The sequence below is a fragment of the Notamacropus eugenii genome, chromosome 2 (genome assembly GCF_028372415.1).
Source record: "Notamacropus eugenii isolate mMacEug1 chromosome 2, mMacEug1.pri_v2, whole genome shotgun sequence".
NCBI lineage: Eukaryota > Metazoa > Chordata > Mammalia > Diprotodontia > Macropodidae > Notamacropus > Notamacropus eugenii.
The window spans coordinates 242,876,264-242,900,825 of NC_092873.1; the positions used below are offsets into that span (position 1 = coordinate 242,876,264).

General features: G+C 37.6%; 1 protein-coding gene across 4 annotated transcripts in view; it reads left to right on the plus strand.

Annotated features, from left to right (window-relative positions):
• Positions 1–24,562, plus strand: part of PLEKHG1 (pleckstrin homology and RhoGEF domain containing G1) — a 286,940-nt gene that overhangs the window by 259,623 nt on the left and 2,755 nt on the right. For all 4 annotated transcript variants that reach the window (XM_072643694.1, XM_072643693.1, XM_072643696.1 and 1 more), the window contains 9 exons: positions 500–631; positions 1,337–1,519; positions 1,623–1,718; positions 1,931–2,017; positions 6,719–6,752; positions 10,492–10,587; positions 12,229–12,267; positions 13,074–13,096; positions 16,099–17,779. In XM_072643694.1, the coding sequence (XP_072499795.1) occupies positions 500–631; positions 1,337–1,519; positions 1,623–1,718; positions 1,931–2,017; positions 6,719–6,752; positions 10,492–10,587; positions 12,229–12,267; positions 13,074–13,096; positions 16,099–17,779 (2,371 nt within the window). The remainder of the gene's footprint in view (positions 1–499; positions 632–1,336; positions 1,520–1,622; positions 1,719–1,930; positions 2,018–6,718; positions 6,753–10,491; positions 10,588–12,228; positions 12,268–13,073; positions 13,097–16,098; positions 17,780–24,562) is intronic.

Genomic DNA, 24,562 nt, shown 5'->3' on the forward strand with positions numbered 1-24,562 from the left:
ATATTATATGTGAAATATATATTACATGTGTGTATGTATACATATATGTGTATATATAATGCGTATATATAAAGTAATAATAATAAATGAAGCAAAATTCCCCTTTCTCACTGTGCATTTGTTATTTGGCATACACTTATCTGAGAGTAGGAGAGAATGAAGTGCTCTGTTTCTCTCGCATGCCCCAGACACTTTTCATCCTAGAAGGTCACTCCAGCCCTGGAATTCAAACGCTGGAAATACCATATTCTCCCTTGTTTGGTTTTTCTTGCTTTTTCTTATCACTGAAATTGTAGTATTCTAGTGTGGAGATGCAGTAGTAGTCTGAAATACTGAGTCATAAAAGGCTAAAGCTGGAAAGGGTGTTAGAGATCAGGTAGTATGAATACAGATGAGAAAACTGAGCCCCCCTCCAAAATAACGTGGGTATCTTCTCCATGTAACAGGGTATGTGGCAGAAATATTTCAAAAATAGATGGTTCTTTGTTGATTTCATTAGGAAATAGAAAACCACCTGGACAAGGAGACTGATGGCTATGATGTGGTGCTTGAGGCCATAGATACAATGCAGAGAGTCGCCTGGCACATTAATGACATGAAGAGGAAACATGAGCATGCAATCAGGCTACAGGTGAGTTCACAAAATCTCCTTGTTTTATTGAATTTTCCTGAGAATTGGTTTTGGTTGTCATTGTTAGAGTATGCATTTTCCTAGCTACATGTTAAGGGAGTATTAAACCTTGCTTCTTACTTCCTGGCATTCCTCACAAGAATGACTGTTAACAAGTCACATTATTAGTTTACCTTTACCTTCTTCATTATTTTTTAGGGGAGGTTTTCAGAAAACTTCCCTACATCATTTCTTTGTCTCCTCTAATTTTTAGTTCAATGTACAATATAAGGAATTTTCTGTGGAAGTTTTTCAAATCAATAGCTCTAGGACATTTATCTGGAAAAGAGAAAAGTTCATGAAAGGAGGAGAATAATTTTTTTCATTGATCATTCGCATATTAATCCCTTTCTGTAGTCTTTGAAAAACATAACAGATAAATATTAGCTCTAGAGGATTTAACAGTTAAATAACCATCCCTGTGCTTCATTTTTGTTAATCCTTAAGGGAAAACTAATTGTCTGTGTGATGCCCTAAACTGGCAGATGTATTTAAGTTTCACCTATCATCATACCAAATGCTTGAAGTATTTATTTAATTAATTGTTCAGTAATTGTTAATTGGTTAGTGTTAATTGTTTAACTTTCTTCCTCCCATTTAATAATATGGTGCGTGTATGTGTGTGTATGTATGTATGTGTGTATCTCTTTATTCCCATTCTTCCAGGAGATACAGAGTTTGCTCACTAACTGGAAGGGACCAGACCTGAACAGTTATGGGGAACTGGTGTTGGAAGGAACATTCCGCCTCCAGCGGGCTAAAAATGAACGAACATTGTTCCTCTTTGACAAGCTGCTTCTGATCACAAAGAAAAGAGAAGAAACCTTTACTTATAAAGCTCACATACTGGTATGTCAGGGTGTTGGGAATGCTACAGCGATTGGAGCAATTTATGGGTCTTCATTCCCTTCCACAAGTGTCTTACTGGCTTTTCATACTGTCTCTGTTGTAGTGTGGCAACCTCATGCTTGTGGAGATGATTCCCAAGGAACCACTTAGTTTTAGTGTCTTCCATTATAAGAATCCCAAGCTTCAACACACAGTGCAGGTAAAAAAAAAAAAAAAATCTTCTAGTTTTTTTTTTTTTCCTCAGAGTGACTCTTGTGACTTGAGAAGCTTTGTATTCCATGGCTTCTGAGAAACATCTTATCTACTCCCTCTTCCCCAGCAGAGGAATGTTTTCAGAGTCGTAACCATTGGTCTTGCCATCCTCTGGATTTGCAGATGTGTTATCTTACTGTTCCAATCTGGTCTTGACAGGCTAAATCCCAACAGGATAAACGACTCTGGATTCTACACCTGAAGAGACTTATCCTAGAAAATCATGCTGCTAAAATTCCAGCTAAGGTAAAAATGTAACTTAAAACTTTTCAAACCCTAGAAGTACAACCTAATCAGAAGAAATGTTCTACTCGAGATTCAAGAAACATTGAAAGAGAGCATGTATGGGGAGGCCAAAGACTGAATTCAGGAGCAAAGGGCCTGAATTTTTTGTGGCAGGTAGTGCATGATAGACTGAGAGAAGTCACAGAACCTTTAAGTGACTCAAGTGACCACATTACAAACATGAGTACTGTCTGCTTCACAGGAATGTTGCCTGTTGAACACAATACTCAACTACATTTTCAAAGATTTTCATAAAGTCCTTAGAATGCCATGTCCAAAGTTTCTTTGAATAGTGGAAGATCAGAAAAGTTGTCATTTAAATGTTTAGGCAATAATAAAATATTCAGTATCAAAATATATTTTCTGCAAAAACAAAATATTCAAATGAAAAACATGAAAAGAAATAGAAAAAATGTTTTGTCTCAATATCAGGAAAATTCTTGTTTAAAGTACAAGACTGACTTGTGTGTCAAAACTGAAGAGAGAAACTTGTCAAGGGAGAAACTAATTGAATTGGTTTTCTATGACTGATAAGTTGTAATAAAACTTGTAGTCAGATTTAGTGGAGTCATGAATATAGGTATACACCCAGAGAACAAATGGGAATGCACAAAGAGGTGAAATGATTGAAGAAAAACATATCCAGACTCCCAGATATTTCTGTTTGTCCCACCCCAGGAGTGTGGAATGTTCTAGGTGAGTCTAACCCACCCTGGAGCCATCCTGAAGTCAAGCCTGATTCCAGTGTAGATAACACTTAACAAGCGTAGGAACGTCCAGAACATTGGGCTTACTTTTATTTTCTTTTTACCACTAAAACTCAGGATGATTGTCTTCTGTTTTTCATATTTATTTCATTTCTAATTTCTGGGATAAAATGAGCATTTCCATAACATAGTTATAATAAAAAAGATGATTATACATGAAGCCTCAAATCTATTATGTATAACTTGCTTTTCCTTTTAAGTATGTAATAAAATTATCTTATAAATTTCTTTTTTTCTTCTCACCTCCTCTGTACCCCAGAAATGACTACCATTAGATACAAATAGGTATACGTGCACATATGTATATATAATTATTCTATCTATACTTCTATTTATCAATTCTTTCTCTGGATGCAGATAGCGTCTTTCTTGGGCTTACTTTTATCTTTCATTTATTCTCCACGAATCTTGGGTTTTATTAGACTTGTCCATTCAGGGAGCTTGAGGTTTGAAAAAAATTATAGAGAATAGTAGTTTGATACAATTTTTTAAAACCACATGCACATAAAATACAAACAGCATTCAGTACTGTTATTGAAAAGATTTACTTATTTTGCCTTTTTTTTCCCTTTGGTACATGGTACATATAGTTTTTTCTTTTCTTGGGATGGAAGATTAGTTGAGATCAGAAAGAAGGCTGCTGGAAAGTGTTTAGAGAGCTAATTAGAGAAAATTAAAAAGGCAGCATGGCTTGGAGGATACGGAACCAGCCTTTGAGTCAGGATGATCTAAGGTTCAGGCAGGTCCTGCTTCTGATGCAGGCAATTAGTCACTTAATCTCTCAGTGCCCAGGGCAGGCTCTCGGTGCTGCATAAACTATGGTTGAATTGTTGACATGCACCTATGGAAGAAGTCTTCACAATGGAATTTTGATGTACCAATGAAATTAGAGGTCTCCAACCACTCAACCATTACAAAAAAAGAAAAATTAATGTGAGTTAGGGTGCTGATAATAAAGGGAGAATTGGATAGTAACCCAAAGGAAACTGGGAGCTCTTGAGGGAGATTTTGAACAATATTGTGGGGCTTGGACTATGTGTGGGGAAGTCACTGGCCCTTTTTTTCCCCAGGGTGTTTCCCCAGGTCTTAGGAGTTCTTTCATGGTTCATACAAATTTGCTCCTGAATTTTAGAGTCAATTTTCTAATCTATTTGGGAGAGTACTTGTTTGTACTAGCCTTGTTCGTGTGTGTGTGTGTGTGTGTGTGTGTGTGAGTGTGAATGTGTGTGGATGTGTTCCTCAAAACTATCAGCCTTCATTTTATAGTCAGGAAATGAATGTGTACAAGTGTGTACTTTTTGAATGTGAGTTCCATTTCCTCACAATATAATGAGACTCAAGGTGTTCATGTGAGAGTAACGATTATATTTTCTTGTGGCTAATCATTTCAATTTCATGTCTTGTAATATCCCTCAGAACAATGACGTAGTATTACTGACATGCCCCACCAATAGTTTATGTATTTCCTGAGAAAGACAAAGTTACTCATAGAACTCCTAAGGGTAATCACAGATTTCTGTTGCAAAAACCAATAATAACTTGTGTACCCTTTTAAACATCTCTCCTGCACTGTATTCCAGGTATTGTTCCAATCAAGTATGACTGAATATCTTTAGTCCTCAGTTTCTCCATATGTAAAATGATGTAGAACAATTAGACTAGAAAACCTCTAAGGTCACTTCTTTCTCCAGATCTATGATCTTATGCTCCTAAGTGTATTTAGTCAGTGAACCCTGATTAAGTCCTTACCATGTCCTATGCTCTCTGCTACATTCAAGGGAGAGAGAGGATATGAAGAAAGGCAAAAGACAGTCCATGTCCTCAAGAAGCTTCTAATGAGGGAAATGACATATCACTAAATAGATCCATACCAAATACCTAAGGTAATCTTAGACAAAAAGGTTCTAGCAAGTGAAGGAATAGGAAGGACCTCCTTCAGGAAGTGGCATTTAAGTGGTTGGTTAGCCTTAAAAGCTGAAATAAATTTTAACAAGTCTATGTGATAACTTCTAATTCATGCTCACTTCCTATTTGAATTTATAAGCTAAAGTTAGTACAGTCTGATACTTATCTTTCTTTAAGTTTTTTATAACTTAGGCAAATATTGGAAACAGAAAATTTTTCTTCCTACCAGATGAAATGCGAACATATTGGGGACATTTTGAAGTACCATTTTGGATAGATAGCCTCAAAGCTACTAAAGTCTGGATTTAAGTCCTGCCCTGTGTGACCCTGGGCAAGTCACTTGACATGTTTTAGGCAACTTTCTGTGACTATAAATTGTAGAGAAAGTGATGACCCGAATTTCCTCATGTAGGAGTTCACTTTTCCAGTGTAACCATTTCTCCAATCCCCTTCCCTATACATACAACTGTCACTTAATTAAAAGGACATGAATCAGTGGAAATCCTTTGGTTAGCTTTTTCTACTTTTAGCACAGAGATAGTTCACATCTGACACCTAGTGGACAATTTGGGAATAGTATATTTTGAACTTCAAATTCTGGAAATCATCACTCAACAAACATTTATGTCATGACTTTTACGTCAGGCTCTGTGCTATGCTCTGGGAACGCAAACACAAAATTGAAGGTCCACTTTCAAGAGGCTTACCTTATAATAAGAGAAAACATGCACATCTATAGATATAATACTAGCTGCTGATGGGACCAGGTAAGGCCTCTTGTAGAGGATGTTATTGGAAAAATAACAGGAGAAAACCTAGTCAAGAGCTGTCACGCTGTGCCCCTAGCTGCTCCCCCCTTGTCACAGTGCCACTAATGAACAACAAGGGAAGGATGTAGGATTGGTCTGGGCAGAGTGAGGGCCAGCCCCTGTGTGGCAGTGGTGGTGGTGGTGGTGGTGGAAGGAGAAAACAGTATTCTAGAACTCTCCCCTATACTGCTGTTTGAGGGGTCACTAGTACCAGTATTGATTAGGAGCAAAGGGAATCAGATATTAAAACTGGGTAGGACCCTAATTTCTAATTCAACTTTATTATAAAGGCGACCCTGAGGGGAAGTGACTTGCTGAAAGTCATACAGGTAGTTAAGTAGCAGATCAGATCTGTGACTCCAAACCCAAAGCCCTTTCTGCTGTACCACCCATGTTGCCTTTTAACTAGAACACAAATTCCTGTTTCTGTCTGCAACCTTGTTGTTTGTTTTTCATTGTCAAAAAGGATCAATGACATCAGGAGGGTGAAATCTTGACTTGCAAGTGAACTGGATTCCAGTGAGGCAGAGCTGCACAAAGTTGTCAGCCTCACTCTTTCCTCCAGAGTCTTTGGAGTCCAAGGACAAGACGTAGGTCAGAACAGCTGGTAATGGCCCCAGATAAAGTGAGGGACCTTGGTTTTTTTAAACTCAGGTCTCTCCAAGGTCTCACGTTGTCTGAGGCAACACCCATTCATAGCATCCAGCCTAGGCTTCTACAAGAGAGAAAGAAATACTAACATTTCAAGAGTATAATACTAGGGAATATGTTTGGCTATGGGAAGCATATGGGGAGCAAGAAAGGGGAGAATCAACAGTGATCTATCATTTGTGTAGAGTATATATTACATTGTATTAACATATATGTACTTTATGTTTTTCCATATCTTGACTCTCATGAGTATTTGACTCCATTTGCATTATGTATAAAGATATAAATATTCCCAATATTTAACAACCAAAGCTACATAATTTTGTTGAGTTTTTTAATATGCAAAGATTGCATTAAAATTCTTATCATGAATAGCTTTTTAAAAAGATGTAAATATATCATCTTTGTAAAACAACCATTAGGACTGAAATATATATTAGGGTTAGAGATTTTGTTAGAGTTTCAGTTTTTGCACTGAAGTGAAAAATTGGCAAATCAAGTAATGATCATATTTTTTTTTTGTTTTTCAGGCCAAGCAAGCAATTCTGGAAATGGATGCCATTCGTAAGTTTTGTTTTCTTAAAAATAAAATATCCAGCATGTTAAGTTAAAACTCAATAAGTACAACAGATTCAAAATCAGTGGAATGTCTACAGGAAGAGAACGGCAGCTCTATAATCACTGAGACGGCAAATAGGGTTATCAAGTATGTCTGTGCCTAAAAACCTGAAAATGTATTCATTTCCAGTTATCTGTGAATCAGCTGATGGCTAGTCAACTGTGTCTGTTCCTTTATTTGTTTACAATTTAGGCAATACTTTAAGGGTCCTAAAGAAAAAAGGTGAGTCATTTTTTTGGAGGGCAAGGGTTGCTGCTGAATTATTTAGATTGATTAATCACAAGAATCCTACTAATCAGACAGCTGTCTCATTACCATTTCCCTCTATGTAGGTACATTATAAAAAGACAGTGGCTACCAAGCATAGCACCCTCCTATTTCCAACCCTCTTCCTCATGTAGCCCAGATTCAGGACTTAACTCAACCTTTTTCTTTAAAATATGACTTTAATTTCTTGTATCAGATTCTTCTTTCCTTAGGAAATTAACTGTGATTAACTGGGGGGAAAAAAATAGAAAACTTAAAGCTTTCTAGTCATGGCTGTATCTTTCCAGTACCTTCATCCCAAGCATTTGCTATCACTATTTTATTCTACTGGAATTACTTTTATACCCCTGCCACCATCATAATAGCTGACATGTATTTACATGTTGCTTTCCGGTTTACTTGTATTATAATATTTGATCCTTACAACAATCCTGTGAGGTAAATAGTACTACTCGTATTTTGCTCACTCTACAGATAAGGAAACTGAGGCCCAAAGAATTTAAGCCACTTGCTCAAAGTAATTCAACTCTAAAGGTGTAGAGTTTGGATTCAAACCCAGGTCTTCTGATTCTAAATGCCAGTGTCCTTTTCATTATATCAGCTTGTTCCTGTTCATGCTGCATATCATCCCTCATCACCAAAAAATCAATAGTTTGTTTTGTGGGCACCATCATTATCCAATGTGTGTTTGAGATCTCTACTAGTCTATTCTCCTTGGTATGGAAAAGATCTGGGAAAAAGACCCTTCATAGATTGCTCTTCACTGATTGGGTGTGGGGTGAAAATAAATTGTACTCCATGCCCTTTCTGACCAGGTGAAATCTGATGAAAATAAACATAAAGAGCAACTTTGAAGAGAGGAGATGGGGGTATGGTGACAACAAAACCATCCAGGGAGGTTGAGTAAATTATGTTTAGACAATCACTTTAAGTCCTTTTTTTAAGCTCCAACTGGTGATGCCTCTGTCTTTCCCCCATAGACCCCACCATGTGTCCCCAAGTCACTGCCTCTGCTTAAGCAGTCTCGAACTTCATAGTCTGAGCATAGCTGCCCTGACTTATTTGCTGTGGGAATGATAGGACAGGTCGCCTCATTCATGCAGTTCCTTATTTGCACTTGCGTCTGCAGGCTCAGATTTTGGAGCTTTGCATATCTATCTTCAAACTTCTTTCTAAACCTATGATACCTTTGGAGATCCTGGCAACTGCTAAGAGGCACAGGAGTCTGAAACAGTCATTTCTAGAGTAACATTTTCTCATTAATGTTTCATGGATTGTCACTAGTCCAGAGTTACCATACCAGTAGCATGCCAGAGTTTTCTGACCAAAGGCCATTGTGAGCGGGTAGGGGTGGGAGTCAGCATTTATTAAGTCCCTACTTTGTACCTGGCACTGTTCTAAGCATTTTACAAATATTATCTCATTTGAGCCTCACATAACCCTGCAAGGGAGAGGCTGTTATGATCGTCTTTTAACAGTTAAGGAATGAGTTAAGTGATGTGTCCCCCAAGCTCATATAGCTCATAAGTATCAGAGGCCAGATTTGAACTCAGGTCTTCTAGACTCCAGGTCCAGTACTCTATCTTCTGTGCCGTCTAGCTATATCTTCTTAAGACACATGTATTTTGAAAACTAACTCCCCTTTCTCTCCATTCCTCTTATTTCCCAAGATACTGATCCCCCATATTCCTATAAGGTAACTCTATGAGAAAGGTAAAATAGACTGAGGTAGAAAACTTTAGATATGAGTATTATATGTAAATGCATACATGTAATTGTACATATTGTATGCCTGTGCATACATGTGTGTATAGTATCTGTATACATGCATATAGACACAAACATGCTATCTTGCCAGTTCATGGTATAATTTGGTTGGGGAAATACTGTTTTGGGACTATAACTTATAATTTCTTACTCTTTGACATAATGGTGCTGTTAAACATTGCATCTAGTATAATATCTTCACTGAGATGGTGTTACCCAGGTGGGACATTTAACAGCATTTAAGAAGCATATATTAAATACCTTCTGTGTGCAGCATACAGTGTTGTGTTAAGAAGATTAGAAAAATTAGAAAAGATACAATTTCTAACCCTCATGGAGCTTACTATCTCATGAGGGCACAGCACACAGAGAAAACTCTGACGTACGTTGTATGGCAAGTGCAGAATTAAAGTTATGTGCAAAATTAGAGTGAGGAAGGTCAGTTGTAGACAACTAAGCCATTAATGAAAGAGATGACATTTGAGTCAGACTAAAGTCAGAGGAAGGGAGGATCCACTTTGGCTGGAGGAGAGTAGTCTGAAATTATGCTTGGAAAATAGAATGATACCAGATTAGAGGAAAGAGAAGTTCTAAAATGCCAGACAATAGTGTTTCAGCTTTCTTCAGGCAGCAGGGAGTTACTGAAGATTTGCAGAGAGTGATATGACCAGATCTCTATATAAGAAAGGTTATTCTAGCATTTTTATGAAGGATGTTAATAGGGGGTAACAGGGTCCCAGTGGAGGCAGGAGATGATGATGAGACAGTTTTTTGCAATAGTCCAGGGAGGTGGCAGTGGGAATAGAGAAAAAAGAGAAAATGGGAGAGATGGGGAAGTGTGGGATCAATTTTACTTTTTTTTTGCAATATGACTACTATGGAAATATGCTTTGCATGATTTCACATGTATAGCTGATATTATTTTGCTTGCCTTCTCAGTGGGTGAGGGAGGGATTAAAGGAAGGAAGAGAAATTGGAACTCAAAATTTTAAAAGAAAAGAATGTTAATAAATAAATAATATTTCTAAAAGAAAAATAAATACGTTGAATTAAACTAAGTAATAGGACATCATATATGAGAGGGAAAAAGGAAGAATTCAAAGAATATTTAACAGTTTTGAACATGGGAGATGGGGTAAATAATTTGTACCAGGCAGAAATAGTAAAGTCAAAAGTACAGCTTTTGAACCATTACTGTTGTCAATCCCAGGACTCTTTTTTTCCATACTTCATTCCAACCATTTTAGTAAAAGTTATTTTTAAATATCAACCACAAGTTTTCTTATTTGTTTAAGTGGAGATTGTGAGTGCTCTGAGGCCTGCAGTGGCTTCCAACGGTTACAGTAGAATGGGCATTTTATGCCCTGCACATTTTAATGAACTCTCCAGGAAGTTTTGGAGTAGAGCCAAATATGTGATCACTTTTCCTGCAGGGCTTGCATTCTCTGTGAAGTTCTTAAAAGGCCCACTGTGAACAAATAGAAAAGCCCTGTGAAAGACAATAACCACTCACTGATTTTCAGTTTTCTCTTTTTCTTTGTCTGAGGAATAGGAATGAACTCATGGAATCCTACAGCAGATTAATGATGACAGTGATTTGGTGTATCACAGAAACTTCTGTTCTAATTGAAACATATGGGTATCTTACAGATCATCCAGGATTCTACTACAGCCCTGAGAAAGAAATGAAGGCATTTTCCAATTCAAAAGAAGGCACTGCTCCCCAGCGCCTGAGAAGAAAATCTGGTAAATTGGATATTTTACTCTTTAAAATCACAATCTGCCACAGTGACAGGCAGGCCTTCAAAATAGGCAAGGTCTGGTTTTAGTGGAAGATTCTATACCCTATAGACTTTGAAACTGTGGTCATTCTAGCCAGACAATAGTGCCTAAGATTGCATCTTAAACTATAAATTGGAAAGATTCATAAATTAATCCCCAGAGCTTGTAGCTTTTGTTCTCCTTCCTGTGAGCCTGGCCTTCTAGAAGCCTATAAACAACATCTATCTTGTGGTTTGGGGGGCAATCATTTAAAAATGGATGGGTTTATTCCACTTTAATTGTGTGAGGGAAGAACAGTTCACTTCCATGTGGCCCTCCCTACCAAATGTGCTTACTCTTGAAACATGGAGGAGCTCAGGCATTCCTAAAAGCCAAAAACAAAAAAGTTGAGAGCTTGATGCTAAGAACCACATTATATTCATTGGTGGCAATTTTGCTTTTAACACACTTTATATTCAAGATCTTGGAATCTTACTAAATAAATAGTCTAAAGTTTAGAAATAACTGTAACTTGATAGCTTTCCTTCTTCTTGCCCAGTACTTATCTATCATTAACTCAAAACAGTAGCCAATGTTTCAGATGATAGATATCAAAGAGATAATATTAGGATAGATGGAAAATATGGAAATAGATACAGAATTTTTTTAAATGCACTTATTTGTTAGCCAGCATTTTAATGAAATTCTTAGTGCCAGGTTTTTACCTATTTTCATGAAATGGTGAGTACTTAAAACTCTCTAAAGCAGAAGGCCCATACCAGGGAGTAAGTATCTTTTGTACTTAAAAGGAATGAATTCATCCACCTTGATAAGTTAATAAGTCCTTCTGTAAGTAAGCAGATTGGGGTAGATATTTAAGATAATTTAAGCAAACCAGTTGTTTATTTTTTGAAAGTTTGTACAAATTATATTTCTTAATTTGATTACACTTCCAAGTTATCCCTGTGAAACTCAACACTGTTGAGTCAGGAAGCAGGGTGTTTGCTGCTCTTTAGATAAGTTAGGGACGGAAATGTCTGCAGCTGTCCCTGAGCTGATCAAGACTGGTTTCAGCAGTCACAGGCGTCTTTAAGTTCACCTAATGTTGATTCTAAAAGGATCACTGGTATGTCAATCAGCTCTGGGCTTGGGAAGTCCTAACTGGCTAGTTGTTCTACTCTGTTGTCTGGTTCCCCTATGCAAAAGGGAAGCTTTAGCATATTTAATTGGTGAGTATAGACATTATAGAGCTGTTGTCCACTCTGTGTATGTGTGTATGTGTATGTGTGTGTGTATTATACATACACATACATATGTAAATATAGAGGGGGTGGGGGAGTATGTGTGTTTTGTTTATTTGTATGTATGTATTGTGTGTCCCCCATCCCACCCCCTCCCCCCCTTATATTGTAAGCTCTTTGAGGGCAGGGACTGTCTTTTGCTTCTTTTTGTATTCTTGCCTTTTAGCATAGTGCCTGGCACATAGTAGTCACTTAATAAATGTTTATTGACTGATTGAATATGCAGGTAAAAAAGACTAGACTAATGCTTTGGATCAGTGATTATGTTTTCTGCAAACATAATTTGGAGTTTTTCATGAAAGTAATAATGGCTTTTTTTTTCCAGAACCTTCCTCTAGAGTACATAAGGTTTTGAAATCCAGTGGTGAGTCAGAAAGTATAACTATAATATTTATTCTTAAGTTGTTTGGTTGGGGGTTTTTTTGGTCCAGACTTATAATTTCATTGCTTAGGAAACTCTGAGTATATGACCTCCCCAGTCCCACCCTCCCCTGCAATCCATATTAGTTCCTTATTTGTAATTGATTGCATTACTGAGGTGTCTGGGACATTGAGAGAATAACTAATGTGCTCAAAATCGTGTAATTAGTATTTATGAGGCAAGACTTAAACCTGGGTATTCCTGACTCCAAAGCTGGCTCTCAATTGGCCAAGCCATGCTGCCTCCCATCTTAGGAGCAGAGACCAGACCTATGAATTTCACTGGTGTACAGTGACCTCCTAGAAGAGGAAACTCTCTGTACCACTGCAGTCACCTTCCTTGCACCTTAGAACCTTAGAAAGTTGTTCAGAGATCTGAGAAGTTGAGTAACTTGCCCAGGGTCTCAAAGCTAGTGTTTGTCAAAAGCAGGAATTAAACTTTGGGTCTTCTTGGTTTCTAGGTCAGCTTTCTCTCCATTATATCATAATTACTTTAAAAAGTAAAGTTGATATACACTTAACCAGGCAGAAAAAATTCAGGATTCCCAAGGATGCTTACCTTAATGTTTATGGCACTTTATATAACACAGGAATTATTACCAGGGTCACTGAGGTATTTCCAGAAGTTTTTGTTTAAAAGACCTTGCTGGGTGCCAGTGGGGGACATAATTAAAGACATCTATAGCCTAATTAATATTTGCTAAGATATAGTATTTGTTGAATTATTAATTTCTAAATTTCCCCACCCAGAAACAGCTCAAGATATACAAAAGGTAAGACTTGTTACATTTTATGTTTGTTTTGTGTAATGTTTACTTCATACGCCCAAGCCCTAGCTTGGGTACAATATTACCTTCATAGTAAACAAGATGTTTGCCTTTAAAGTTGTAGCAAGCAGAGAATTAGGTGGTACGATGGATAGAGACCTGGGCCTGAAGTCAGGACCTTAGACACCTACTATCTGCTTGAATATGGACAAACCACTTAACCACTGTTTGACTCAGTTTCCTCAAATGTTAAATGAAGATATTATCACCTACTTCCCTGGTTTGTTGTGAGGATCAAATGAGATTATATTTGTTAAGTGCTTATCACAGTCCCTGTAACATAATGGGCACATAATAAATGCTTATTTCCTTCCTTCCTTTCTCCCTCCCTTCCTTCTTTCCCCCATTCTCCCCATCTTTTTTCCTTCCCTTCCTTTCTTTCTCCCTTCCTCCCTTTCTCCCTCCCTTTTTTCCCCTTATTCCTCCCACCTTCCCTTCCTTTCTCCCTAATCCTTTTTCCCTTCCTTCCTTCTTTTCTCCCTTTCTCCTTCTCTTCTTTCTCTCCTTCCCTATCTACTACCTGGAATCTCTTTTAACCATCTTTGTATGTCACTTCTTGCTAGCCCCAAATTCTAGAAGCCACCATGACTGCATTCCTGTAATACAGTGCACTCTGGTTAGTGGCTATCTTATTTCAGTATAAAATGCTGACATGATTCACCACATTTAAAAAGTGCCTCCACTCAAAGAAACTTGAAGTCTTTGCTTTTTCTGAGTACTGATCACTACTCCAAGCACAGATCCACCTTCTGGGGACAAGTTCCTGTTGCTACCACTTGGGCTAGGAGAAAGTTTGAGATAAAGACATCTTGTCATATTACTTTAAGTTTCTCCTCTTAGAAACGGCAGTAAGGAGTAAGGGAGATCGCTATCTCTTCTGTGGAAAGATGTATATGCTATTGGAAGTTGCAAATTCAAAGTTCTTATTACTGTTCCATCTACAGCATATCCATGCATGTAAAATCTAGAATTGTTCCTCCCTGTTAGGGCTGCAGAGAAATTTAGTTAATTAAAGAACCCTTGGAAACTTTTTATTTGTGAGTTCTGTGGAGTTCAAATTAGAATATAAGGTGTACATGCTCTTTTACCCTTTTTAAAGAAACTATCTACATTCCTGATATAAGGATATTATAACTAATTTTCTCTTATTCTTACTACTTGACACAATCTATTTTTTTTATTATTATTTTTAAGACTAGGTCTTTCTGGCTTAGGCTCCAAGTGCAGCAACTACACATGGACCCAGCTGGCCTTTTTTTTCTTCCTTAGGCAAACTGGTGACTGCTCACTCCTGGAAGTTTTACCATATTAATGTCAGACTTAGTGTGAATTACCCTTTTGGTTTAGCCTACTACAGCTCAACATTCCCAAAGTCAAGAGAGTGCTATATGTTTTAATTTATTCAGGATTTTTATATATTGAGCACATTGAAAATCTAATTGTTATAGATCTTTAAAAAATAAAAACCTGTGTTATGATGTGACCCATTTTATAATGATATGATTACTTATCCACTTTATTTTCTTAAAGCAGATTTGTATGGAAAGAAAGCTTTTCTTCCCATGCAGCCAATCAGGATCATGACATCATATAACTATTCATTAGTAACAATCTAATCTTTCTCCCTCCTCTGGGGTCAAATACAGAAGTCCTCTATTGGTGTTCAAAGCTATTCATAACCTAGCCTCCCTGCCTACCTTTCCAGTCTTCTTATCCCTTCTCCTCCCGCATACTCTTTCATTCAGTGGCATTGGCTTCCTTGCTCTTCCTGGAACAAAACACTCCATTTCTTGGCTCCCAACATTTTCACTGGCTTTGTCCCATGCTTAGAACACTCTCACTCCCCATCTCTACCTCCTGACTTCCCTGGCTTCCTTCAAATCCCAGCTAAAATCCCACCTTCTACAGGAAGCCTTTCCCAATCCCTCTTCTCTCTGTACATTTTTTCCTATTTATCCTGTATCTAGCTTGTTTCTACTTGGTTGCATGTTGTCCCCTCCATTAAATTGTGAGTTCCTTGAGGGCAGGAATTGCCTTTTGCCTTTCTTTGTATCTCTACACTTAGCACCATGCCTAGAATGTAGAAGAGCTTTAATAAATGCTTATTGTGGAAAAGGAAATGACAAGCCACTCCAGTATTTCTGCCAAGGAAACCCCAAATGGGGTCACAGAGTTGGAGAGGACTGAAAAAAATTACTAAACAACGATTAAAAAATGCTTATTGACTGACTGACATAATGTCCTTCTCAGGGTCTTGGGGGTGGGGACATCATGGAGAGTTTATTTGACCAGAGCACCCTAGATAACCTATTTCAAGAATTTCTTGAACTAGTCTATAGAAGTAATCAGAATTAAATTCTCAGCTTTGAGGTTATTAAACAGATAAATACCGATGACAGGGAGGAAACAGGAGAGCATGTGGGCTCTCATCTCAATACTTAAATTCTACACTTTTCTCCTATAGCTTTATTTACTTTTACCAATGGTTTAAAAATTCATTAAAAATAATCATTCATTAGTAATAGTCTAATCTTTTTCCTTCCCATGGGGCATGCAACAAAATTCTCAGTAAGACTCAAAAGGAGGTAGAAAAAGGTTAAATAGCCATGTTGCTGAAAATGTCAAAAAGTAGAGAAGTATTGAAAGTTAGATGCTCCTGAGTTGAGACCAAACTAAAGAATATAAAAACTTAACCTAAATTCTTCCTAATGATAATGTCCTATAGGCTATTTAAAATGTTTTCAATTCAACTAAAAACAATAAATAGTGCCTACTGCTTGCAGGGCATACAGGGTGCCATGAGAGATACAAAGAAATACAAGCCAGTCCCTGAGCTCAATGAGTTTGCAATTCATTGAGAAGACTGAGTATAAATAACATTTTTAAATTGTATTTTGTCTTTCCTCTGTTACTTTCATTTAATTGTTGTATTTCAAAACCTTTTTCAGATTTCCAAGGATGATGAAGAAGCATCTTCACCACTAATTACAGACCTTCCACGTTCTACATCAGCTGGAAATCCCCCAACACAGAGGACCTCTCAGCAAAATAGCCCAGCCATTTTGAATGTCCTGGGAGGTGGTGGTGCTGGTGTGAGAAATATCTGGACTGACCACCAGATCAGGCAAGCCCTATTTCCCAGTAGACGCTCACCTCAAGAGAATGAGGAGGATGAAGATGATTACCATATGTTTTTGCCATCATTATCTTCATCTGATTTGCATTCCACCAGGCTCTGTGAGGAGAGTAATGGTTCCAGTCGACCTTGTAGTTGGCACTTGGGACAGATGCAATCCAGGGATCCAGGGATCACCAATGCTGGTCACAGGATTGTCAGGCGGGCCAGCAGTGCTGGTGAAAGCAATACTTGTCTACCAGAAGCACGAAATAGAGACAGTGAGAATGTTCAGCATGCTTCACAGACGGAAGTAGAGAGAGGTTCTAGAACAGAAAGTGATGTGAAGGCTTATTTTGATACAGAGTTATCCCTTCCTGACATAGACCATGTCTATGATAATATAAGTTATGAAGATTTAAAACAAATGGGTTTTGCCAAAAGGGATGGACCTGAATATATTCCTCAGAGATCAAACTTGGATTCTGTGCAAGGAATGCACCATCAAAGCAGCCCAGACTTATTAGCCTCTCCCCACAAGCAAGAAGGTCAAGATAATGTCACTCTGCCTGAAAAAAAAGATGGAACCCTGTCCAGTAGAGATGCCTCCAGCCTAAGCTCACATGAACTCAACATTACTGAGGAAAATATATATGACACTATACAGCTCCCAGAGCCACCACTGCTGGATTTTAAATGCAACTACCTAAAATGTGCAAAACGGAGCAGCTTTTTAGGGCTGGAGACAGACTTTACCTGTTGTGACAGTTTGCGCCCATTTGTTTCTGAAGAGAGCCTTCAGTTCAGTGAAGATGAAATACCTTACCATCATGGTCCCTTGGAGAATGATTATTTAAGTTTGCTATACAGTTCTTCGAACTCTGATTCCCTTTCTCACAAATCTGTAGCCGATAAACTGTCAGAAGAAGTAGATGAAATTTGGAATGACTTGGAAAACTACATCAAGAAAAATGAAAAAACGAGGGACCGCCTCCTTGCTGCATTTCCTGTTAGTAAAGATGATGTCCAAGAAAGGTTACATGCTGGAAGCACACCTGAACTCAGTAAAGATGTAGACTATGCAATATCTACTCTCTCCCTGCCAGAAAACCCTGTTTTCCTTAAACCTTCAAAAAATAAAGCTATGAGGTTAAGTAGGACCAACCTCCCTTTTGAAGAAGACATGCTTTACAAAGAAAACTCATTGCTGAATCTTAATAGACTTTCTCTGGCCAGTGAAATGCCTTCTCTAGAAAGCCCTTGTGAATCAGTTAATAGCAGTTTATCCCATACAGACCCTGAGAGTTCTGACCTAAGAGTTAACAGTGCAGATAAAACCAAAAGCAGAGTTTTTCTGATGGCAAGACAATACAGTCAGAAGATTAAGAGGGCTAATCAGCTTTTAAAAGTGAAAGGTCCAGAGGGTGAACAAGCAGCTAGTCAGCCACATAAGTCAAGACACAAAGATCTTGCAGCCATATTGGAGGAAAAGAAGCAAGGAGGTCCTGCCATTGGTATGTTGAAGATATTTTCTTTGTTCTATCTTGAGAGCAAGATGTATGTTTAAATGAATCTGAATTTCAAAAAGGAGTCTACATGACCTTAAAAAAAAAAAAACCCGCCACACATCAGGTCATGGTTTCATAGGTAGTGGTGCCCAGCTGCTGGAGAAACTGTGGTATCCGCCTGTCTTGATAAGCCACTGATGCAGGGGAGTGGGTTCCAAATTATAGCAAGATTTAGGATGATCAGATTATCATCTCTGTCTATCCAATGGTTTAAGAATTTGTCACTGATAGTGTAACGTAGTCATACAGTTGTCATATCCAGAAAAATAGAAAGAAAACTAGAGGCTGCTCCTTACAATATTTCCTGTCAGTAAAGATTCCCTCTCTGAGATAATATGAAGTATGAGAAGTACAAACAAAGAAACAAACACACACATTTAGAATTTGATTCCTTAGTCTTTTCTTTGGTTGTCGGTATGTTTAGAGGATTCTTATAGCTGAGATAAGCTTTGGAGTTTTAGGAGAGGAGTATAGTGGTGGGAATGGATCTCAAACCAAAATGCCTAGTTACCCTAATAATGACTCAAAATAAGAAAAACTGTCTTTTCTCAGATCTTCCCAGTTGTTCTGCTCACACATGTTCCACTAGTCTTCTCATTCCTCATGTGTTTTAGTTAATGTTGAATTTTAAAATAATAACAATCCAACTGAACTGGTTCTCTCCTCTCCTACTCCCTATTATATGTTTTTTGGCAAAGCTGGGGTCAGGGACTTGAATGACTCTATCCTTGGAGAGTTTCTCTCCCATATATACTGTCAAAAAAGTGAAATTCTTCCTGCCTCCTCCCTGTCTCAGTGAAAATGAGTTACTATAGGACAGCATGTTGGCAGATGACTTCTGTAGTAGGTGTTTTTGCTTAGTTGTTTTTCTTTGTCACATGGAAAAGGATTTAGTCTTGAAGGGGGTAGACATAGTATGATATAAAAGGATAAAAAGCCCAAGACATCAATCATTTTAAAATGTCTTTAATAAAGCTTTTCTGTTAAACTTCTCAGGTGCAGTGAGCCTAAACTAGGACACTATGTACATTTTTTGTTTTTTGGCAAAGCTGGTGCCAGAGACTTGAATGGTTCTCTTGTTAGAGAACTACCTATTTTTTCATTAAGGTTTTTTAAGGTCAAAACTTCATAGTAGCTCCTCAGACCGTATCTCAGTGGTAGAGCATGTGTTTGCATAAAGCACGGGGTATTTTTCAGTACACTAGGATTTCTGAGAAGGAATTGTCATGATCCCAAAACAAAAATGCCAGTTTTCAGAAATAGTGGCTAATTTAGAAAATTCAAGAGAGGCTTCCCAAAAAGCTGCTTCTTAGTGACCTAGAAGATTTAATCATATTGGTCCCACCAAAATTTCTCTTTGTCTCTTTTGAGAGGGGAAAAGGGGAATGAAAGGGAGTTTCTGAATCAATCCATCAGCTCTTTGAAAGTATTTAGGTCTTGTCAAATGCCTGCTGGTTTTTTACTGCTATGCATGAGGAAGAATTTCCTTGGTAGTTAAGATTGTAAGAACCCTGGAAGGGCTATAATGGAGGAATGTTGTTGAATGACCTTGTTAGAGATTCTTAAAGGAAGCATGATAGACTAGAAGAGAGAATTAGAGTACTAGAATACCTGGATTCAAATGATACGTATTAACTGTGTGACCTTTGGCAAGTCACTCAACCACTCTGAGCTAGAGTCTCATCTCTGTAAATCGGAATATTATGAATATTAATAACTCACCTACCTACCTTAGAGGATATTGTGAGGCTCAAATGAGACAATGTATGGAAGGATTTGTGACTTGTAAGATGGTATAATTTTTAAAAGAAATTACTTGTCATAAATCACTTAAGGGCAACCTCTGAACCTTTGATCTCAGATACTGGGTCACCTCTCAGAGGCTTCTCTTACCAGATGCATCTGTACCTACCTACGTAGTAACATCTAATTTCTCTTTTCCAAATCTAATGGTAATAGAAAACTATTCATTTATATACAGAGAGAAAATAACTGAGTTCTACCAATCTAGGTAATCTAGGTAATAAATCTAGGTAACAAGTGGTGACTAAAAAGAGAGCAATGCCATGGCAATGTAGCCATTAACTTTGGGCTGGTGGCAGAGAGTCATATTACCTGAGCATCCCAGAACAGAGAAGGTAATGTTCCCCTCTGAGATAGCATTAATGGTATCTAACAATAGAAGCTGAGTGACTAAAAATTAGTAATGTCCTGTGCCTAACTCTCTGAGTAGGGAATACTTATGGAGATGTGAAATGTCTATCCTGAAGGATTAGCACCACAGTAGCCACTTATGAATTTCTCCTATACCCCTTTTAATATTAATTTAGTGATTTTTTTTCCTCTTGGTATCTTCTTTGGGGATCCCATAGGATCTTTTTGCCAGGTTTGTGTCTGGGTCCATTTTGACATGGTGGGCTACTACCGACATTCTCCCCAACAAAGAAAAGAGACATCTTCAAAATCTTCCTGAGTGCTCTGTATTTTCCATTGCTGCCTGATATAGGCACGTCCCTAGGGCCTGCCATCTCTTGGACCTGACGACTTAAATCTTCGCCTCCTCCGTCTGGGTGAATCAAGAGAGCTTCCTGTGCCCACTAGGGTTTCAACAAGTTGACGTGATGAATCCTTTTCTCTTTCTTGTTTATCTGGGCATAGGAACTCGTAATCGACTGGACCGATTCTCCAGACTACTTCGTATGGGCCTTGCCACTTTGCCCGGAGCTTGCTCTCGCTGTTGTGCAGAAGGAGGAGCACGCTATCCCCCGGCTGAAACTCTCGAACATCTTTATTGAATGCCTAACCTGGGTCTATAGGGCCTGGGGCAGGTTTTCGCCTAAAAGTCACCCAAGCAGGTCCATTCATTCCCATATTTGTAGAACATATTTGTAGCATGCTGGCAGCCTTGTAGCACTCAGGCCTCCTGGGATCCTTTGAAGCAAAGGATACCTTTGAATTATTATTCCTATGATAGCTCATGTGGGGAGGGAAACCCTATGTAAATTGGAGGATTCTTCTCATTGTGGAAAGCCAAACCTAGATATCTTTCTAAATTTAATTAGACATAAAATAATTCTTCTCCAGAACTCCAAGAATTCTTCTCAGCAAAGAGGAAAAAATATCGATTAATAATCCAGGCTTATTCTTATTATTTTAATAATAATGTATATCTGATATATATACATATATGTGTGTGTATACATGTTAATTCCTTATTATGTCTAAGTCAATAAGATATAATAGTACACACACACACACATACAGAGGAAGTAGGAGGAACCCTAATCCATATATCAGCATCCTAGTTTTTTGTAAAGCAGATAATTTGGCCATCTCTCTGAGATATCTCTATCTTTCTGTAACCTGTCTCTCATGTAGAGTGACAGTGCATCTATTATTTATAGCTTCTCATCAGATCTGGTTGGGAAACCAAATTCTTAGACCATGTTTTCTACTTGGTCGGGCCAACTTATTCCCAAACTCAAAGCTATATATAAAGACAACTCTTAGTTCTCATGGAATTTTAGAGCTAAAGGGAACTTTGTACAACTACATAATCAATCTCCTTGATACTTTATCTGTAGGATTTTACCAGAAACTGACTTCCCTCTGTTCTTCCACGCAACATGTTTCTAGGATTTTTGTTGCCATTAAATAGTATATACTGAGGAAATTCCAATTAATTTTAGTATTGACCTCAGAAAAAAGGAAAGGCATGCTTGATGTCCCTCCTAAAAACATCTGAGTAATCAGTAGGTGTTTCTTCAGCACAAGCTATATAGCCAGCCAAGGGCTTTACAAATCTCACAACAATTCTGTGAAGTGGGTGTTGTTATTGCCCTTATTTTACAAATAAGGAAACTGAAGTTGAGAGAGAAGTTAAGTGACTTTCCCAAGGCCACTTAGCTAATAAATGCCTGAGGGAGGATTTGAATTCAGGTCTTCTTGTCTCCAGGTCAAATATTGTAAGAGAAATATAGGATATCTCAAAAATCTCAGCTAGTAAACCTTTAAACTGCACTAAGATTTTGGGGTACCTATATAAGGGGGGGAAGAGATCAAGCAGCACATAATCTAGTTGGAGAGAAAAGACTAATAGAAACATTATAAATTCATGGGTTGTTAGAGCTAGAAGGCTCAAATCATTTAGTCCAATGCCCTAATTTTTAGAACAAAACCACTGAGACGGAAAGGATAAGTAATTTGATCAAAGTCACATATCTAGTTAGTGGCAGAATCTGATTCCCATAAAAATTCCAGAGCCAGCATTTCATGAAACTAGAATTGGAGAGTTTCCATCCAAGCTGGAAAGAGATGATTCATTTTTTGGATAATTATATGGATTCAAAAATAAATTCAAGAAAAACTACATAAATTCATGGATGCATTCACAACATGGTTCATATAGTAAAACAGGAATTTGTTCTATATAATCCAGATTTTTGAGGACAACATCAAGGAATTCATACAAATCTTCTAGAAAAAGGTGCCATCTCTGGAATTCAAGGACCTGGGTTCAAATGCAAACTCTCACCATAGCTACCTGTTCTACCTTAGGCAAATTACTCTGGTGTTCTGAGGTCTCAGTCTCCATGTTTGTAAAATGAGGGTGTTGGAACGTTGGCCTCTGAAGTCACCACTGAGCCTACTTCTAGGATTCTTATGTTGTCTGAGGCAGAATTATTACTGAACCCTGCGTGTGACCTCAGATGACCTTTTTTTGTTCTGTTTTCATAAATGAACATTTCTAATAAATAATTAGGGAGAAACTCAGATATGAACAACATGAGAAGTTTGATGGTTCCAGGGAAAGTGGCATAAATTGTAAAAAAGGTCCACATTGTGATCCAGTAAATAAAGGATGAAGTTCTATTTACTCAAAGATCAATAACTGGGGACTTGATGGAATGAAAAATAAAATAAAATGAGTATAATATCAAATTGCCCTAAAATCCTGAGAACTAAAGTAGCTGATAATCTCCTAGTTTGGAAATAATGTTCTAAAAAAGTCAAATAAAGACTAACTCATTGAATCATCAAAAATGAGAGAAGGAATATCATCTTAGAGGTTACTGAGTCCACTCCCTTCATTTTTACATGCAAGGAAACTGAGCCCCAGAGATCAGAAATGGTATGCCCATATCTGACTTCCTTGTATGTTAGAACGCTTTAGTCACTTTCACAAAAATAACATGGAAACCATAGATTGAATTTGAAGGGATCTTTGACATTGAATCCCAACCTCTCAATTTATAAAAGGAGGAAACTGAGGGCTAGACAAGTGAAATGACTTAGGCCAGTTCACACAATGAGGTGATGGCAGAGCTGGGTACTTTTGAATCCAGAGCTCTTGACTTTCAGTCCAATGTTCTTTCTACTCTGTTAGACTATACATTTCTGGGCTTTTAAAATCTTAACAAAAATCATTGTTGTTTTTATTAACAGTATATTATATTTTCCCTTAAGCTATGTGATTTTAAGCAATTTTCTTTTTACTTATTTCACTTGAATGTTTAAATGAACTTTTATTAGTGGTATAATACTTCTAAGTTAACATTGTGATTTCTTCAGTCTGGACTTTTTCCCCATTGACACAAATTAGAATACATGCATGATGAGTTGTTAGTAATATGAATGTGTCATCAAACATTGAGCATTTCCAAATATGTGTATTCAGAAGAGAGTAAGCTGGAGTCAGAGAAGCTTCATGAAGAATGGATTGGTAGAATATGGATATGTATGAGAAGAGTGGGTAGGATATTTCTGACTCAGAGAAGCATTATATCTAGTGATGCCCTCCAGATCCAAATGTAATGAGTTCTGCTATTACCCATAGTTCAGGCTAAATTCTTCTTAATGTTTTATAATTCAGAATTGACTGTTCTTACAAGTATTTAAAATTACATTTTCACAGTAGAACTGTTCAATAGTAACTTTTCATTGTGTCCTCACAGCCTATTTTTCCTTTGAAAGTATAGTACTATGGGACTCCTCAGATGTTTTCTGAAAATTATTACTGACTGTACCATGCTTTGGGAAGGCCCAGGTTGTCTCTCCTAAAAGCCAACTTATACCACCTTTGTATAGATCAGAATGAGGAAGTTCCGCCCAAATATCAATTGGTATTTTCGTGAATGACTGGGTTTAGTTTCCCTGGGTTAGGTTTCGCAAGGTTGGTGAAACATTACCACTTTCAGGTTAAATAATAAGGACTTTGGGGCAGCTCTGTGGCCTTTTGTCTCTTACCTACACTGCCCTGTTTCCACTTTTTATTTTGCCTTTCTGGAAATAAAAATGAGAGGGTTTTTTTTTTTCTTTTTGACAAAGGGTACTTAGACTCAACGTCTCATTGTTACCATGAAATGTGGGCTAGAGAAAGAAAGGGTTGGGAAATTGGACTGCTAAAGTCAAAGTTAAACCAGGGTTATTTATGCTGAAGAAAGCATCTAAGAGGAAAAGAAAAATGTCTGTAAAGGGCATACAAGAATAGTGACCAACTGTATCCTTTCTTCCTGGGAACAGAAGAAAAAGATAGAGAGCCATGTGATCCTTTCGTGCTTCTTGGGTCTCTGGGAGAAAGGTACTTTCACCAGTTCTAGGCTTTGGTTGCTTTGTCTGTAAAAGGAGGGAAATAACATTGACTTGATCTCTATGATCTTCTCCAGTTTAAAATCCCAAATTTATTTTGACAGCTGTCTGCATCCTATATGTTTTATTTAATCTACTTAG